The sequence below is a fragment of the Sceloporus undulatus genome, chromosome 8, assembly GCF_019175285.1.
Source record: "Sceloporus undulatus isolate JIND9_A2432 ecotype Alabama chromosome 8, SceUnd_v1.1, whole genome shotgun sequence".
Taxonomy (NCBI): domain Eukaryota; kingdom Metazoa; phylum Chordata; class Lepidosauria; order Squamata; family Phrynosomatidae; genus Sceloporus; species Sceloporus undulatus.
Window position 1 is genome coordinate 3,467,526 of NC_056529.1, and position 19,444 is coordinate 3,486,969.

At 44.9% G+C, this 19,444-nt stretch overlaps 1 protein-coding gene across 2 annotated transcripts; it reads right to left on the bottom strand.

The window, feature by feature from the left end:
* Positions 1-1,163: 1,163 nt before the first annotated feature.
* SLC12A3 (solute carrier family 12 member 3) lies at positions 1,164-15,358 on the bottom strand. 2 transcript variants are annotated; one of them, XM_042437855.1, is made up of 26 exons: positions 14,780-15,358; positions 14,063-14,209; positions 13,667-13,742; positions 12,998-13,093; positions 12,394-12,533; positions 11,970-12,080; positions 11,775-11,886; positions 11,377-11,507; positions 10,862-10,946; positions 10,230-10,384; positions 10,028-10,135; positions 9,330-9,453; positions 9,037-9,138; positions 8,549-8,704; positions 7,737-7,836; positions 6,969-7,080; positions 6,263-6,403; positions 5,775-5,881; positions 5,152-5,234; positions 4,574-4,642; positions 4,160-4,261; positions 3,727-3,838; positions 3,373-3,459; positions 2,518-2,653; positions 2,139-2,206; positions 1,164-1,431 (listed from the first exon to the last, which is right to left on the bottom strand). In XM_042437855.1, the coding sequence occupies exons 1-26, from the start codon at positions 15,068-15,070 to the stop codon at positions 1,290-1,292; spliced, it is 3,093 nt and encodes a 1,030-aa protein (XP_042293789.1). In that variant the 5' UTR covers positions 15,071-15,358; the 3' UTR covers positions 1,164-1,289. The 2 variants fall into 2 exon arrangements, with proteins under 2 accessions (XP_042293789.1, XP_042293791.1); XM_042437857.1 differs by lacking the exons at positions 6,969-7,080; positions 7,737-7,836 and having other exon boundaries at positions 5,749-5,881.
* Positions 15,359-19,444: the final 4,086 nt, after the last annotated feature.

The following is a 19,444-nucleotide window of genomic DNA, read 5'->3' on the forward strand; positions in this document are numbered from 1 at the left end:
TTATGTTATAATTAAATTATATATTATTTTATTAATATTATTAATTTATTCTATAATAACATACAGTATATGTATATAATATATATTATGCCATATTATAATTATATTATATACATATTATATATTAACAATAATATATATAATAAAGAATTAATAATATTATTATAATAGTATAATAATAATAATAACAATAACAATATAAGTAGAATTATTATTATACTATTAATTCTATTTATACCACACTTTTTAGAAATGATCTCAGAGTGGATTACAAATTGTTTATTAAATTATATATATATATATATATATATATATATATATATGGCCCCAAATCCAGCCCTCGCCTTGTCCTTGTGGTTGACTTATAGTTGCATATATGCATTAATATCAATAGCCCCAGGGTCTTCTTTCCGTCATGTGGGGTCAGTTTTTACCCATCTTTGTTGTGACGCTAGCAATGTCCATTTTGCAAACAGTGGCAGCAAGAGTTGCATCAGCCGCTCGGCTAAAAACAGCCTTCCCTCTCTTGCGCAATGCGCATGCAGTATGTGCGAAACAAGCACCTGTTTGTGCAAAGAAAGGCTGCGAACCATTGCTTTTGGGCATGGCTTTATGGAAAAATTACCCAAAGGGTTTCAGATAATTCAAGGCATCAAGGCTTCAAGCAGATAAGCTGGCCTTGGATTACCAAGGATGTGTCTGCACTGCAGAAACGATCCGTTTTAACACCACTTTAACTGCCCTGGTCACCATTTTTGTTGACACAAGTCCCCATTTGTTTGCACAGATACTTGCTTTTATGCACACACTGCACTTTGTTTACCCTGCCTCCCCCTTTGTACACTTTTCAGGAGCTGAAATGCAAAATGCCTAAAGGGCCAGAGTTTGGGGATCATCACAGGCGCTTTCAATTGCGTGGCAATTGTCTTTTATTGTCCCTCAACCAGTACTAGTTTGAGCACTGGACTAAGACTCTCGAGACCAGGGTTCGAATCCTGACTCAGCTATGGAAACCCATTGGCTGACTTTGGGCAACCCACACTCTCTCAGCCTCAGAGGAAGGCAATGGCAAACCTCCACTGCAAAATTTGCCAAGGAAACCCCACAATTGGTTCACCCTGGGGTCACCGTAAGTCGGAAACAACTTGTAGGCACACAACAACAACAACAACAACAGTCTTTTATTGCCCGTTTCCAGCATCTTAAACAGAACCGCCGGATGTCTTGAACCCAAAGATGAAGATCAAGATCTCCTTCCTCCGACTCCAAGGCTCAATTGTCCAAAGGTTTTATTGGCAATAAAAGGTCAAGACGTTTTCTTGGTTGCCTCTGACCAGGATGACCGGAGGCCTCAGGTCCTGGGAAAGGGTTTCCAGCCAAGCCATATAGAGGCTACTGGGACATTGCCCTTTTCGGCCGATCGGAAGCGTTCTGGAAGAGAGATGGAAACGGCAGCTTATTTCAGTTAGCATTTAAAAGAAGAGATGGAGATGGAGGACATGGATAGAGACCGGGATCCCTCCATACCATACAAACATAGCACTCTGTTTGCATTTTAACTGACATAGGAACATACTATAAAACCCATGGCTTTGTAGTTTGGGGAGCCAACTCAAGTTCTCCGGCAAATCCCAGGTTTACATAATTAGCAACCATGGCAGTTAAAGCGGGACCATAGTTAGGCTTGCCGTTGTCCGGGAAAACCGGGACAATCCTGGTTTGAAGGGGAAATATTTATTTGTTTATTTATTTGCTAAGTTCCCTTCCAAGTGGCTAGGATTCAAAGTCATAGGTTTAATTTGCAATGCAGAAATAATGCAGTTTTGACACCTCTTTAACTGCCACGGCTCCATGCTACCGGATTCTGGGATTTGTAGTTTTTGTGAATTGCAAAATCAAATGCCAAGAACCTGGGATGCTTTTAAGGTCGTTGTGTCCCTAGTCAAGCCGTCCTCAAATGCAACGTTTGCAAGCATGCTTCTCATTTGAGGATCCTATGATCATGTTGGCCGGGGGATTCTGGGACCTTTGGTCTGCAGAGTACATAATATATTTCTTTCAAGTGAAGACCTTTTCTTTTTTGTCCTATCTGTGCCAGTCATGCTCTGGTGGGTCGGTTGGCGCTTTGTGATACTCACATAAAGACCAGAGCCGCGTCCCTTGAGTAGTCCAGCAAGATTTCGTTCATCCTAACTTGCCGAAGTGACTGAAGGGCAAAAGACAGAAAACATGGTGCATAGTGGTACCAATGAAGTAGTGACCCATTGGATCGGAGCCGGTGCCCCTGGTTCCTCTTTCCTTCCCCACCCAAAGTGACCAGAAGAAGAAGCTAAAAACACTCATATGAATGTAAATGCATGCTTCTCAGTCATACGCAACATGGAGGACATTTGGAAATTCCTCCTTGACAGAAGGTTGAAATGTGGGACATGTCCTGGAAAAGGAGGACATCTGGTTACCCTGTTACCACCTCCTCCCCACTTTTTATGCCGGCAACATCTGACAAGGCTGCCTGACCTTAGCTTTGTTTTTCGCCAGCTCCTCATCCGAAATCTTCCAGGGGCAGCCGTGTCTCATCTCGTTCACCGCCGCCTCGTCTTGGAAGCCATCGTTGAGTCTGAACGGGGCGATTAAATCATCAAACCTCTTCACGCTGCAAAGAAAACCACGGAGCTCCTGTAAGCAACCGAAGGACTTCTTCTTCTAGGACCAAAACCTGCTGAGCATCTTGAGAGTTCCCCAAACAGTGGCATTAGGATGTTTTCCTTATGGTCTCTGTGAGCCGTGGGGACCAGTATAAATCTTGGGGTGTAGCAATGGGGCGGGGGATAAAATGAGGACATTGGGGCTGTATAGACCGCCGGGAAGGAGCAGCATGCAGCCGCCCCTTCTTCAGCCGGATCGGGGCTGTGGCAACCTCATGCCATGGCAAATGGTGTGGCTGTATGGTGCCCTTCAGCACTGCGTTGTTTGGATGTAGCGCCAGAGGTGTGTCATGATGCCGCACGCCGTCTAGGACAGCATGCGGCATCAGGGCACCCTGGAGGGGCAGAGTCAGGCATGCGCCATCAAGAAACTGCACCCCGACTCTGCCCCCAGGTGTGTACAGGGCCATCGTCTCCCCACATAAGAATTTCTATCCCCCCGTGAAATTTTCCTTCAGTCCCCAAATTTCCCATCTTGGGGTCCCATCTCCAAGATGCCTCATTCAGCACGTATATGCAAATACGGGTATTCCAGAATCTTTAAAAATTCAAAATTCAAAACACCGCTGGCACCAAGCACTTTGGGGTAAGGGAGGCTGAACCTGAATACAAGACAATTCTAGAGAACCTACTGAATGGGGGGAAAGGTACAATAGTGAGGTTTTACTGTTCAGGTCGGGGTTTCTGGTTGATGTCTGGGAGGATGTGGACTTCGTGGAACCCAAGTCGGAATTTGCTCAACAAAGAGATGATCCTACAGAAGAGGATGGAGAGAGAGAGAGAAGGGTTGTAAGCATTTTAATGATATCATTTTTGCAATTCAAGTGTTGTCGTTCTCACACCTCGCCCGCCCACATTGCTTCTCTCACTTCTGCGGATAATGAAAAGACTGGTGGCGCAATGGTTTGAGTGTTGGGCTACAACTCTGGAGACCAGGGTTCAATTCCCAGCTTGGCCATGAAACCCATGACTTCTTATTCCAAGGTCTCAAGGGTCTCGAGGCCAGGATGCCTAGACTTACGCTTTCCGTTCCTCATCCATTCGGTCGATCTGTCCGCCAACAAACACTCGGATCTTGCATCTGCCCCACCGCTTCTTCCGGCTAAGAAGGTACGGGATGAGCAGGGTCAGACCTGCCATGCGGGAAACCAGGGCACATTTTAAAAAGTCATAACTTGGGTCATCGCAGATTATTGCACAAAGCTTCCCTCCTGATGCTGTTGTGTCTTTTTAAACACCCGAAACAGGAACAGTGCTTTGCGCATTACCGTGCAATTGTGAACTGATAACAGGCTGGCAATGGATCTTATTGCACTCCAGTTTATTTGTTACTATCCAAGATGAATGCTTTCACTGGGAAGCAGTGCGGGGAAGGCTCTTTAAATCACAAGCCAAATGATTAACATAATCTTCTGCTGGACTCCCTTTACTCAGGATTCGAACCCCAAACATACCTCCATCATCGAAGAGCCAGTAAATATCTATTGTCTTCTTGCCTTGTGCCACCTGGAAGATAGTGCTTGCCTGTTGTTCTGCGACCAAAGCATCAGGATCCACTGCAAATATGTTTGTTTTTTAAATTTGCATGAATAGGAAAGCACTGAAGATTTAAATGTAAGATGTACAATGAAATTACAAAGCTATTTTGGCCTAACTGGTTCGGCACAGATGCTTTGTCCTCAGTTCTGTAATGAAAGACTATTCCAGTTTCATAGGAAGCTATGGATCCGTTTTGGTAGAACCAAATGCTTTGGTCTGAGCATTGGAATAAGACTCTGGAGACGAGGGTTCGAATCCCAACTTGGCCACTGAAACCTATTAGCTGATGAATGTTTGAGTTTGCAAAGGTGAGCATTTCATGAACTTACATGTTCCTGCTACGGAAGGAGTGCTGCCATTCTTCTGGGGATCTTCCGCTGGCTCAAAAACGGGATTAACTGGGAAGAAAGGAGAAAAAGACACATGTTAAACACAACAGATGTGAACACACAGGCAATGCACATCTTAAAAGCACGCATGGGTTCCCCATAACACGCTTGGCAGAACAGAAGGCTGTGGATGATGGGGCCAGAGTTCAAAATGGGTTGCGCAGTTCCTAGTTGTTTTTCTCACTCAAGAAATTTGAATTGCAGAGGGCTTTTAAAATGAGTCCAAGGGTGCATCTACACTGCAGAAACAATGCAGTTTGGCACCACATTAATTGCCATGGCTCCAGAATATTGGGATTTGCAGTTTGGTGAGGCACCAGCCCTCTTTGGAAGAGAAACTAGGAATCCCAGGAGCGACAGCACTTCAATCGAGGCACCAAAACTCTCTGATGGGATTATTTTTGCAACATGCATCCATTTTATGCATGCAGCCACAAAGGCTGCTTTGGTGGGACAGAGATCAATATAGATCCAGTAAATCCTCGGTGTAGGAAAGATGGTGGGCCATAGATACTCACTGTGCGCTTGCATGAGCCTGGACATGTTGAGGCCCTCCTTCATGCGCACCATGCAGACCCCAAACCTGAAGTCAAAAGCATCACTGGAATGCAAAAGGATAACACAGAGAGACATACTATGGAGTTGATCACACTGGGGCTCATTTCGGCATTAAAGAGAGATTAAAGCGCATTCAAAGCATTCTGCAAATGGAGCGAAAAATGGCAAGTAATTGCACAAATGATTACCGCATGCAATTGCGCAAATAAAGTGACATCGGGAATGCATTGGCGCCAAAATCTTAAAAGTAAAAAAGATGCACATTAATGCTTCTTTGTGACCGCTTTCATGGTGGGTTTTGTGTGACGTCATGTGAAATCATTTCGTGTAATTACGCGATTTCCCCAGGATATTCATGGGATAAACTCCTGATCTCTTTCGTGTGATAAACTCCATAGAAAAAGACCAAGAGCAGGTATGAGACAGAGTTCAGATTGATGGCCATAAAAGACAGATCAAGTCTTGGATTTAGACAGTTTAGGTCTTCAGTTGATAAGAGAGGGAACCCTTAAATTAGGCAAATTGGGGTGAGCCCATTTCATTGCAACAGAACCTACCCAACAAACCCAATTGTCCAACTCACTGGAGGATCCCAATGTATTCTTCCACCGTCTGGGGATGAGCTGCCTGCCAGTTCTTCTTGTATCCGATCACAAGGACATTGGGTTTCATTCTCCCGAGACCGGAGGCCTTCACCAAAGAAACAGATGGACTTTTTCTTAAACAGGGAAAAATATTTTCCATCCATAACCAGCAATGAGATGCAACATTTTCTCTATCTATCACTTTGCCACTTATGAAACTGGGAGGAATGCAGCAAAAACCAGAGAGCTCTGAAAGAGTAGGTTTTTACACTACTAGCTTCCATAATGCACAATATATAAAAGTCTGATAATGTTCTCCCCCAAATTATAAAACACTCTATGAAGTCAAAGGCTTTTGTGGCCAGTATCCATAGTGTTTTTGTGGGTTTTTCAAGCTATGTGGCCATATTCAGTTTATTCCTAACGTTTTGCAATTCGTTTTAAAAGGTAGTAGGAATGAGGCCCAAGATCCCTATCTTGATCTTACCTGCATAAGGATCTGCACCCCGGTCCTCAAGTCCTCCGCCAAAACCTCTGTATAGAAAGCTTTGACCTTCCGCTTGGTCAGCCACTTGACATGGCCTCTGGACGCAAGACGGAGCTTGGGTAGGACCTGTTTGCAGGGTCCCTGCAAAACATAAAGCAGGGAGAAAGCATGGAAGAGCCATCGGAAGAAAAAGGACATGCATGCAAGAGGCTCATGCATTTCCCCGCATATTGGAGTGACTACCTTTGGCAAGTCATGCTCTCACAGCCTCAGAAGATGGCAATGGCAAACCCTTCTGAAGGAACGTGCCAAGGAAGCCTTGGTATAGGGTTGCCTTAGGGTTAGAAACAACTTGGAGGCACACAGCAACAACAACTCTAGTTGGACTGCAGGTATTGATTGATTTATTTTAATTAAGCTGATTATTCTGTCCAGCGCTGTGCAAATTTACAGTGCTTTATAAATAAAGTTGAATAATAATAATAATAATAATACAGCCAGTGTGGTAGTAGTCTGAGTGTTGGATGAGGGACGTAGCCACACTGCAGAATTGAAGCAGTTTGATTCCACTTTAACTGACATGACTCTATCTTACAGAATCCTGGGATTTGTAGTTTGGGGAGGTATTCAGCCTGGTGCATCAGAGAGCTCTGGCCGTAAGTGGAAAACAACATGAAGGCATACAATGACAACAACAAATACTCACAACCAACACATTCCCGCAGATCATCAGGCTCAGGTTTTTGGTGAAGGCGCCCACGAAATCCACCAGCGCCGGACGGAAATTGGGAGGACCACTGAGGACCAGGCATTGAGGCCTGAAGAGGAAACGATGAGAAAGCCACTAAGCTATACCTGAGTTGCAACAGAGCAACTATACCTGAGTTGCCACCAGAAGACTTGGTGGCTGTGCTTTCCAAATATTGACTGCCATGGAGAGAAACGAGGAGAGAGACACAGCTGACCAAACAGACACAAACACAGAAGCACAATCTAATAGGTGATTCTCCTGTGCAAGTCCCATTGAAAAGAATGGGTTTTGCGTATGCACCCCAGAGTGTCTTGCACATCATATGTCATTTCAATGACTTTCAGTTGGACCACTTATAATTGGTCCAGTCCACACTGGAGAAATAATCCACTTCAAGACAGCTTTAACTGCCCTGGCTCAGTGCTAGGGAATCTTGGGGATTGTAGTTTATTGTGGCACCAGGGTTCTCTGACAGAGAAGGCTCAATGTCTCACAAAACTACAGTTCCCAGGATTCCTTAGCATTGATCTAAGGCAGTTGACGCGGTTTCAAACTGGGTTATTTCTGCAGTGTGTTTTAGACTCACATCTCTTTTCTATATCACACATATATACACCACAACCCACACTTTGAACTGTGCTTGGAAACAGCTTGGCAGCCAATGAAGCTGTTGCTGCAACAAAGGAGATGCTGAGGATGATGGGGATGATGGGCTACCATTACCTGTAATTCTTAATGTGGTCATCCACCTCATTGAGTCCAACCGAATAGTTCAGGGCCATGTTGTAGGATCCAGCTTGCACCGACGAACCCCAGTTCACCACTGAAGAGAAAAAATCCCCCCAAAAGATCAGATCTGTTGATCTGCATTTAATGGAGATGCACCTGATGATGCATCAAACAGGGACGGCATGCGTTTCTTGACCAATTTTCCAAAGTCCAACGTTAATCTCCCTTGAATCCCATTGCAGGAGAAAGGCGAGATATGGAAATCCTTGAAATAAATGACTTGGACGAAACTCCAGCAATAGAAAATCATATAAGCAATCAATGGATTCTTTCTTTCTTAGAGCTTGGAAGAGTTTCTTGTTTTGGAATATGATTCCCAGAAAACCCAGTTTGGCATTTATTTATTCCCAGTGCTAGTCCCCATTGTATGTTGGTTGGTGAATTCTGGGTTGATGGCCCAAAATTATCTCTTCCAAGCATTTCTTTGATGGGAATGCTTCCTACTATTATTCCTACTATTTCTATTATTATTAAATAATAATAAATAATACTTTTTAAAAAAATGTATTGTAGATGTAATTATAATAGCAATTATTGCTGTTGTTATGAGCCTTTGACTTTTGGCGACCCTATCTTGAGATTTCTTCAGAGGAAGAGTGCCATTGCCTTTGAGGACGCAAGAGTGCGACTCGCTCAAAGTCATCCTATGGGTTTCCAGGGCTGGGTGGAAATTCGAATCCAGACCCCTACTCCAATATAGTCTCCAAGACCTAAGATGTGATCTACTGACTGTGCCAAGTACCTACCAGGCTTTTTGTAGAGAACGTATCCCAGCAAGAAAACCACAATCCCGATGGCAATGAGGGCGGCCCACCAGGTCAGCAGGAACATGATGATGACGGAGATAACCGCGCCAAAGAGAGCTGCCCATTTGCTGTAATACCGAAACGAGGGCCTCCAGCCTGTACAGATATGGCACAAAAAGGACATTGGCATCCATGCGGGATTTTAAAAGAAAGCATTCAAAGCCCTGTGCATATAGAGTACCTCAAGATGATAACTAAGACCTTCTTTCTGGTTGAGCTTCTAGTCCTCAATGCAACGCAAAGCGTTTCAGGTGAGCAAGAACTTACCTGCATACGTCTCGTTGCATAGCCTTTTCCTATTGTTACTCAGCCCCATTAGATCTGCTGGGACTCTTCCGTCCCCATCAAATGAGATTCTAGAAATGTTCTTCTTAACATTGCTGTTGTTTTTTAACCTTATTGCTAAGTATTATGATGCAAATCCTCACCTGGAGAGTTGGTAATGGAGGCATGGAAGCAGCTGAAGTTGATGAGAGCATAGGAGCACAAGAAAAAGTTGGAGATGATGGGAGCAATGGCATTCAGCTCCGCTGCAAGGATTGTGGAAAGAGAGGAGCATTTTGGTTAAGTCGTTATTCAGTCTCATAGCCTGGATTTGGTGGGTTTTAACACCATAGAACTTGAGGATTTTAATATGGAATCCACAATCTCATGCTTGGCCCACTCCAAGTATCCAATGAGAGATTGATCCCAAGAGATCGATCCCCTTTGAAAGTCTTACCAATGAGAATGAAGCCAACTGCAATGAAGTATGTCAGGACGTAACCCCGGATAGGTTCGTCATTTTTGCCGTATCCCTTCCCGAAAAAGCCAATGACAGGATAGAGCTGGTCCTTGCAAAGGCACTATTGGAGAGACGAAAACAGCAATTTCCATCCACTTCCTCAGCTACAAGCAGTGAATTCAAAGCCAAGAAAGCTCATTCTCAGACAAACCAGTTAAAGATGCGGTTAGTTTAACCCCCTTTTGTCCTTTTTTTAAAATGTCAAAACAGATGGAGATGGCACCTACACTGTAGAAATAATGCAAATTTGGCACCACTTTAACTGCCACGGTGCCATCCCTATAGAAACCTGGGGCTTGTAGTTTGGTGAGACACCAACCCTCTTTGCAGAGAAGGCTAAAGAATGTGCAAAACTACAAATCCCAGGACTTTATAGGATGAAGCAAAAGCACATAAAGTAGTGCCGATAAGCGCAACTTCCAAATTTGAGCCCAATTCAGAAGAAGTATGTCAGGCACCAGAATCAGTGCAATAAAGTCCTAGGTTTCCAGTCAAATGACTCAAGCCTACATTACTGGATCTTAAGGATAAGCACAAAAGGGGGTTAAACTATCCTGCTGAGCAATTCTTCACTAGTTTAATAATTTTAATTACAATGCAAAAAGGTTTATGCGTCAAGGCATGTTCTTGCTCACCTGAAACACTTTGGGTGCTGAGACCAGGCAAGCCAAAGCAGAGGACAAAGTGGCTCCAAAGATGCCAGCTGTGATCAGTGGCGCGAATCCAGACACCATGCTCATGGTCTAAGGAGGGAAACATTAGGGAAGTGTGGGACTAGCCGCCCAAGGTCACCTAGTTGGTTTCCATCATGGCTGAGCGGGGTTTCGAACCCTGTACCTGGTAATAATTGATGAGTCCATAGCGGCAGCTGTGGCTCTGCGCACACTCGGTGAAGTTCCAGCCGTAGCCACAGGTCACACCTTCACAACCCATTGAACCAATGGGGAGGGTGTCGTTCACATTTCCAGATGCGTCACGGACCACGCAAGCGCCTTGGAAGGAGGAACAATTCAGGGTTATTTCTTACTTCTTTCTCATTCAAGGTGGGCCCTGGCTTCCAACCCACATCTTGGAGCATTTCTCATCTCTTTGGCTAGATGCCTACAAGAATATGAAGTCATTGGGTAGGTTTCAAGATATCAGCCAAAGTTCAGAAATTTCAAGTTTCACAAGGTATTTCACTTTCCCTGCCAGAGAGTGCTAGCGGTGCCTCACAAAACTACAGATCCCAGTGCTCTGTAGAATGGAGCCTGGTGGTGAAAGCAGTGTCAAACTGCATTATTTCTATAGTGTAGAAACCCCCCAGGAGGGAGGCAGGATACTCATTCCAAAAAGTTTGGGGTCCAAATGCAAACATGATGGGAAATGAAACATGCATCTGTCCTTGGTCCTCAGCATTCCCATCCCTTGGCTGGTGTAGTCCAGCGTAACTCTTCCACTGATTCAACCAACAAATGGCCATTTCTTACCAATTGTAGCAGAAAGGACCAAGTAGGAGATGGTCGTCCAGAAAATAGCCATGAGGGTCCCTTTAGGAATGGCCACAGCAGGATCCTATGCAAGGGAGGGAAAGAAATGTTGATACACGCATTGCAAATGCAACTGTGTTTTTGCATACTCCCATTCAAAAGGTCTGATTTATGTCCATTTATCCTCTGGCATAGAGACTGTCCTGTCTGTCCAATGTAGAGCGCTGAAAGACATTGGATGGTGTGTGTATATATATATATATTATGCAAAGGGAGCTTGATGGTGTGCATACACACACACACACACACAGTATATATGCACAAAGGGCTCTTGTTGCATCATTGAGACTAACTGAAAGAAAGAAGCTGGTAGCATGAGCTTTGGTAGACTTTAGCCTACTTCCTCAGATGCATCACACAGGTATAGGTCAGTTTCCTTATGCTCTTTCTAAGCAAGACCTTCAATGCATTTCTCCCATAACAGCAGCGACCCATTCCCTCCCAGGAACGCCTACCTTCAAGTCACCAGAAATGTTGGCTCCTGCCAAGATGCCGGTGGCCGATGGGAAGAAGATGGAAAACAAACCGAAGAAGCTGCCGTCGGGCCCCCTCCAGTTGGGAACAAAATTCTGGGCAAAGATATCCCCTGGAAAAACAAGGAGGTTGGTGTGAGCGCACATAAGGTCCGGTTTGCGGCCAAGAAAACCCCACAATCGCCATAAGTTGGAAATGACTTCAAGGAACACAACAACAACAAGAACAAATGGGTTCCAGACCTATTTAAGGAGCTATCCAAGGGGCCGAAAACTACCACCAATATTTTGCACCTTGGTGAGCTCCTATAAAGCTCTAAGTAAATCCTGGAGTGGATTTATCACCCCACTGACATGGATCGCCACCTCTTAGAGTTTACCTCTGTAACTGAAGAATCCCTTTGCTTGCTTCTCTTCACTGGCTGGAATGACTGTGCCCACCAGGTAGTTTATGAAGGAGATCATGATGACAATGAAGAAGAGGACCTGGGCCTGCCAAATACCAATGAATTCATCGACAGGGTACTATTTACACTCCCTGAAATAAATACAGACCTGCACAAATGGTGCCTTACCTTGGCCTCCCACTCCATGCCCGCCAAGGAGACGCCAAGCAGCACCGTCACAGTGATGACCCCAACGATGCGTATGTCATTTGTGGGGTCTACAATGGTCGCGTTGTATTCCTTGGGGAAGAAGAAACCTCACCTTCAGCCCCCTGGAGGCCTAAGTGCGCCCCCCAAAAAGCACCCCAGCACCCCTTACAGCCCCTAGAATCCCCAACATTGATTAGGGGAGGCCCAATTCCATGGATTTTGGCATCCGCGGGAAGTCCTGGCACCAAACTCCAGCAGATACCAAGGGCCCACTTTATGCAGTCCATGGATTTTTTTTAATCCACAGCTTCAATTAAATTCCTGTTGGAGGATTCTGGGAATTGTAGTCTCCTCAGAGGTGTCTTTTCCAAATCCTGCTCCTATGGGGATTGCAGATCCTTACCAGCAGTAAGTCCCGCACTGTTTCTGCAAAGCCCACGGTGTGCATGGCCACGGCCACGGCGTTGGCGAAAGCAAAGATGAGGCCGATGGAGCCGCCCAGCTCAGGCCCAAGACTTCTTGAAATGAGGAAATAAGTCCCACCTGAGAGATTGAGGGCCAGAATTATCCCATATGAACTCTGCTGCTGAAGTCTAGGAAGGCTCATGCTGCCAACTTCTTTCTTTCAGTTAGTGCTACAAGATCTCTCTATATATACTGATTCTACAGACTGGCATGGCTATATCTTTCAATTCTGCCAGGATGCAAAGGGATATTGCACCACCTTTGAGACTAACTGAAAGAAAGACGCTAGTAGCCTGGGTTTTTGTAGACCTGAGCCTAGTTCCTCGGATGCATGGGGTGGAATGGAGAGTCCGGTCATGTGTGAAAATGTCAATTGAAATTCAAAACCTTGCAGGTACGGAGATGAGGTGGCAAGTTCAGTTTTAACCGTGGTTGTTGGGGGGATATAGAGAGGAGGAAGGATGTTGCCTGAAGCCAAGGAGAGTAGAAGATCATATGGGATGTAGCATGGAAACTAGAAAGGATACTTGGTCAAATCCTACCTGATTTCACTTTGCCGTTGGTGGAAATGGCGGAGATGGACAGCCCTGTGATGGTGGTCACTGTCACTGACATCAGGATGATCACCCAAGTCAGGGCTGCGGAGGTAGGAAAAGTCATTTGGATTATATTGCTTAGGGTAAGTGGGGCAAATGCCAGCCCTGGGATGGTCTTGATGACCCTCATTCCTCCCTTATTCCTTCCTTTTTTGACCAAAACAAAAAGCTACATTGCCTATAGAAAGCCAGCGTGGCAAAGTGGTTTGAGAACTGGACTAGGACTCTGGAGATCAGGAAACATTCAGGGGAGCTGTGTTGGCCATTGAACAAATACAAACAAAAATCCATCAGTGATACCTTTGTGAAGTCGAAGGCTTTCATGGCCGGCATCCATAGTTTTTTGTGGGTTTTTCAGGCTATGCGGCGATGTTCTAGAAGAGTTTATTCCTGACGTTTCGCCAGCATCTGTGGCTAGCATCTCTGAAGATGCATTGTGTATTTTGTTCATTATGGTTGGTCCAATAAAGGTATCCCTGTTTTGTGGGTTTGGGATGTTATTGTCCTTTGCTATGTGGCCAACACAGCTACCCCTGGATATGTGTTGAGATGGAGTTTGTCAAGGGATGCATGGTCCAAGTGAGCACGCTTACACAAGTATTAAACAATACTTACCTATCCCTGCTTGTGCTGTGATCCAAGGAAGCCTAAGGTACAGAATGACACCCCAGATATTGAGCATGCAACGGATCTAGAATATAGAGGAGCAACAACAGATGAGTGCAAAGGTCTGCAGAAGCATGAAAGCACATTGAACTCCATTGATGGAACCATATTTTGGGATTAGCTTCAGATAACATCTGACTGGAGGTGCGTTTATACTGGAGAAATAATGCAGTTTGACACCGCTTTAACTGCCATGGCTCCATCTGACAGAATCCTGGGTTCTGAAGTTTCATGATCTGTCTAGACTACTTCAGTGTACTCTATGTGGGGCTGCCCTTGAAGATGACTCAGAAATTATATCTAGTACAAAACGCAGCAGCTAGACATCATCCCAAGCCTACTCACCATCACCCCCTTGACCCATCCAAAACGGACTGGTTCTCCTTCCGGCTTGTCCTCCCCTTCATTGACCGTCTCTTCCACCCCTCCTTCAGAGAAACTGCTGCTTCGATGGGGTTCGTACCTTGGCGAGTGACGATGGCAGGTTTCTTGCTGGGTAAAACCACACAAAACCACACACATCATGGGGATCACATTCATGAATGAATCTGTTCAAAATGGACCCTGCTCCAGCTGGCCGAAGGGCAAATTTAAACCGATTCCGATCAGCATCTGTTTCACACTTGCGCGGAATTGATTTATCCAAAAAGACAGCAAAAATCAGCATCAAAAAGACGCCAGTTAAATGTGTCTAGTGCATGCCCCCTTCTCCAAATTGATTTGGCGATTTGGTTCAAGTGGGAACCAGGGTCATTTGAACCAATTCTAACCGATTTGCGACCCGGTTTAAAAGGTAGTGGGAATCAGGCATTGTTGTTCACTGCCTTGAGAGTCCCTATGTTCAAAGAAAGGTGGGATATAAGAAAATTAAATTAATAATAATAATAATAATAGTCCCACAGTATCTGCTGCCAGAGGCGGGTGCCTCATCCTGCCTAATGGTAGGGCTGACCCCTGTTCTCTCAACTCAAGACACAATGGCATTTCTATGGCAAAGCGTCAAGGATGAAGCACACCAGAGAGACTGGGAGCCATGGGACTGGGAGCATGGTTTGCATTTACCTTGAGGAAGGAGTGCAGATCGGCCAAGGTAGGCCTGGGCTTCTTGTTGTCCCCCAAGATCTTGGTGTTGGCATAGTTTTCGTAGGTGGGCACGGCGTCGACGGTATTGTAGCCAAAGGTCTGGAGGTAGAGAGTGCTGTTGTGGGTGTGATGGGTGTCGTAGCCGGCCATGTCGCTCTGGCCATAAGGGCTCCGGCCGCTGCCCTCGGGGCCAATGAGGGTGCTGATGATGAACCGGCCATTGGAGCGGGTCAGGTCCAGATTTCGTTCGGACCCCGGCAGTTCGGCCATTTCATCCTCTCGGCTGCCTATCTCTCCCTCCGATCACAGGTAAAGGGGAATAGTCTCTGACTGGGGCCTGTAATGCAGCACCATCTGGGAGCGATGGGACATTTTATACCCCTGCGAAACCAGAAAAATCTGACTCGCCACCGAGGGAAGTAATGGGCTCGAACCATCCTGAGCTGGTTGCGGAAAAGAATAGCCGGGAGAAATGTCTAAAATACGAGTTCACCGACTCCACTTTGAGATCAAGCGCATGATAACGGATTTTGTATTAAGTCCTAAGGATAAATGGTTTGTTTTTTTTAAAAAGGCAGGGAGGGTGCGGCTGATTTGCACCGTTTGGGTACATTGCGTTTCCTTGGCATTTGGGTTTAAGGGAAGCAAAACGCTGCTTGTGGGGAAGGAGGTCCCTATGGGGAAATCTCAGAGCATCTGGGGGCATTTTGTTAAACCTTCTCCTCCTCCTATCTCTTCATTATTTTCTTCTAATGATTTTGCTACCTATTTCTTCACTAGGATTACTACTATTCATTCTGAGATTGCTCCTTCCAAGCCCGCAACTTCTTCTCTCGACCCAGTTCCTTCTGGTCTTCTCATTCCTGTTGCTCCTTCCTTTCTGCCCTTGACATCTTTCCTCTTTCTCGCTCTACTGGTTCCTTCCCTTCTGTTTTTCAACATCCTTTAGTTTCCCCTGTTTCTTAAATCATTTTAGTAGCATCCATGCCTTAGGCAGGTTCGTTTTATTTTATGCTGCTTCTAACTGATTGTATGTACAGCGCTGTGTACATTTGCAGCGCTCTATAAATAAAGCTTAATAGTAATAATCAATTACCAATATCTTTCTTTTCCAGAGCAAGCCAGTTGGAATATTGCAACGCATTTAACCATGCATTATGATATTTCTAGTCTGAGAATTTGCCCTGTAGCAATGTGCAGAGTAGTAGCGCATCTTGAGGTCCGCAGTCACACGGCAATTGAAAAGCAATGACAGATAATGATCTGGAAAAAAGCCATTTGGAAGTCAGCGCTGCCACTCAATTCCAGCCGGTTAATGGGGAAATGTTCAGGTCTTTATTTTTCCCTTCGGTGCCTCTGGGGTAGCTGCTAAATACACCTTGTTTTATTGTGTTTTCTATCTGGGATTTCTTTTAGGCACAACACCGTAGTGTTGCCTTCACCGTACGTTGTGTTACTGAAAACATTCAGGGACAGCTGTGTTGGCCATTTAACAAACACAAACAAAAACCCATCTGCCTTTGAGGGAGCTTCGAAAACTTGCAAATGTGTTATCATGTGCATTTTGATTGGCCTAATAAAGGTATCAACATCTTGTGGATTTTGGATGTTGCTGTACTATTTCAAAGATTTCCCATTAGCAAGACTAGAAGCTACTGCCTTTCAGGGAGCTTCAAAAGCTTGCAATACATATAATGTGCATTTTGGTTGGCCCTATAAAGGTATTGCTATCTTGTGGATTTTGGATGTTACTATATATATAGGGACCACACACACACACACACACACATATATATATGGTCAACACAACTCTTGAATATATTGTTTCTAGGGAGATGGATGCAAAGCAACATGGAAGGTGAGCCCTGGCACCGAAATGTTGGAGAGGGAAAAAAGGAAGCGGAGTATTGTAAATACATACATGGCAATTCTTTGCATGTTGCAGAAACATATGAATTAAGCCTTGGAAACTATAGCAAGCTGTTTCTCTTCTGGCCAAGGTGGAGATTTGCACTCGGGTCTTTCTTCTTACCTGGAAGTCTGGCAAAACAGTAAGAATTGCACCCTTATCTCCCACTTGGATAGGAAATCTGGTCTGACATCTGGAGCGATATACACACAGCCGTATACACACATTTTCACATAGACACACAATGTCGGTTTTATCTTTTTATTGCACACACATCTTGGAAGCGACAAGTCCAGAGAAATCATGGCAAAAGACAAAAAGGAGCCGAGCAACAACATCGAAGGCAAAGAAGGCTCTCTTGCGCTGGATGCGGAGGGGAGGCGAGTGGTATGATGCAACCCTGGTGTAGTGAAATAGCCGGATAGTAAGATGCGCTTTTTGTCGGCCTGATTCACAACACCAGCTGCAGCAACGATACCGTGACTTCGGCCCGGCGGTTGGTCCTCTTGGGAGAAGAGCTTCTCGATCCTCTTTGGAGAACAGGAAGATACGTTTTTTTGAAGACCTGCCTTCTCTACATTTCAAGCATCTTTTCTCTTTGCAGTCTTTGCTGCAGGGCCTTGGTTGCTAGATCGCATGCAATTGCATTGCTAGGTCTCATGCAACTGTCAAGGAAAATGGGGTAAACACAGAAACTGTCTGTAAAAAAGAAGGCCACGTCGAAGTCTTTTCGACAAACAGGATTATTTTTAGCAGCATCGACAACCTGCCTTTCCGCCAATGATTAACCAAATGCAATTTCCTTTGAAACGGGACCATTACCGAAACCTCAAGACAGAGTCCTTTTATAAAGAGACTGAAGGAAGTGGTTTGGCTTTTTTCGTTGTTACATTAATGCATTCGCTTGCTTAAATATGGTTCAAACTCTAGAGGACAATTTTCCCTTGCTTGCGGACGTTGACCCCATACATTCCTCATCCACATGTGGCTTGATTTTAGGTATATTTATTCAGTAAGTAATTCTCATTGAGATGAATGGGCATGATCATCCAGATAACCAGATGCACATTGACTTAAGAGAGTGGAGCTGCCATGATCAAAGGCAGTGCACCGGAGACATTTCTGGGCACAGAGCAAGCTTTTACACAATCTCTCTTATTTTATTTTCCTTGGCATCTGAGAAGTTTAAGGCCTGGGCTGAAAGGGACCTTTGCCTTCTCACCTTTTAAAATCTGGCCTTCCAAGTCCTTCTAAACCATCCCCATAATTTTGGAGCAAATCTTTGCCCTCGAGAGACTTTTGCCACCCGGGAAACATGCCCATCGACTTTTTGCCCTTGGCGATGGCAAGGAATCAGATGATACAAATCAGATTGACACCCGTTATGAGCCACGGCAGGAATACATAGCCGAAATAAATCTGCCAGATGTTTTTCGAACAACCAATGGAAGCATGAGAAGCAACGTTCCTGAAAACGGCAAAGAAAATAACTGGAAAACGTAAGAGAGGCAACATTGAGTACAAGCGGATGCCGTAAGCTTTCCTCTTAATTTCCCTTTCAGCAAAATCACACACTTTCAACAAGACAGTTTCATTTTTAAACAACGATGACCACATTTTTGGCTCAGATTGGGAGTTTCTGCAAAGAAAACCTAGGTACAACGGACCCTTGGTAGGACCCTCCTATGGCTACCCAAATCTGGAGATGCTAAAGTCCCATTATATGCACTGGAGTGGTAAAATGGCATCCCATATATAAATCGGCAAAATCGAGGTTTGGTTTTGGGAATTTTTTTAAAAAAATGCATTTTCAAGCCCTGGGTGGTTAATCCATGGATGCAAAATCCATGGATACAGAGGACTGACTGTACTTTTTTGGACTAGTTTCCTGCATTCCCTGCTAGTCTGGACCAAGGCTGGATGACTCTTTCTCCAGGTCTGGCTAGGAACTGGTCAAATATTGGAGCCAGCCCTGTTCTGCCATCCCAAGACCACAGAACAACCAGTAGGATGGTGGGCATGACAAAGAAATCATGGGCAGATTGCCCAGGGGGGTCCATATTATCAAGTGACCCAGTTCTCATCCTCCATGCATTCTCTCTTTCAGATAAAAGAGGGACCTCTCTCTTCCAGATGTCTTTGCATCTCCCATGTTGTGATCTGATTCTCATTATGCATCTTTGTGTGTGGTTTTTCCAACAAGAAACTTGCCATCGATGGTTGGAACACCATTGAAGCAGTAGTTTCTCTGAAAAGACCGTCACTGAAGGGGACAATACTACTGTGAGATACAGTGATATATACCAAGATATATGAATTCAGAGGAGGGCTGGAGAAAATTTAAGTAGAACAGGTGGGCAACATAGAAGACCTGTTTAGAAGAGGTCTAGTTCCAGCCCACCCCCCAATTTTTGACAGTCTATATGGCCTATCTGAGGGTCCCGGGAGCAAAAAACTTGCCCTTGAACTCATCCTAGGAGTGGGACAAGACTACTGATGGTGACTAGACATAATGGCTATATAGTACCTCCAACATAATTCAGACTTTGCTTTCAAAGGGGTTGTGCTCATATTTCTCAATCTGCAAAGGATGTGCATGTCTCCCTTATTTGTTTCCCTCCTCGATGCAGATGGGCCGGTGGTGGCTTGGCTGGCTTAACTGCAGCCTCATCTCAAACCCCATCCCATAACATGAAGTGAAACTTACCTCGTGGCCTGAATCTGGATGTGTTTCC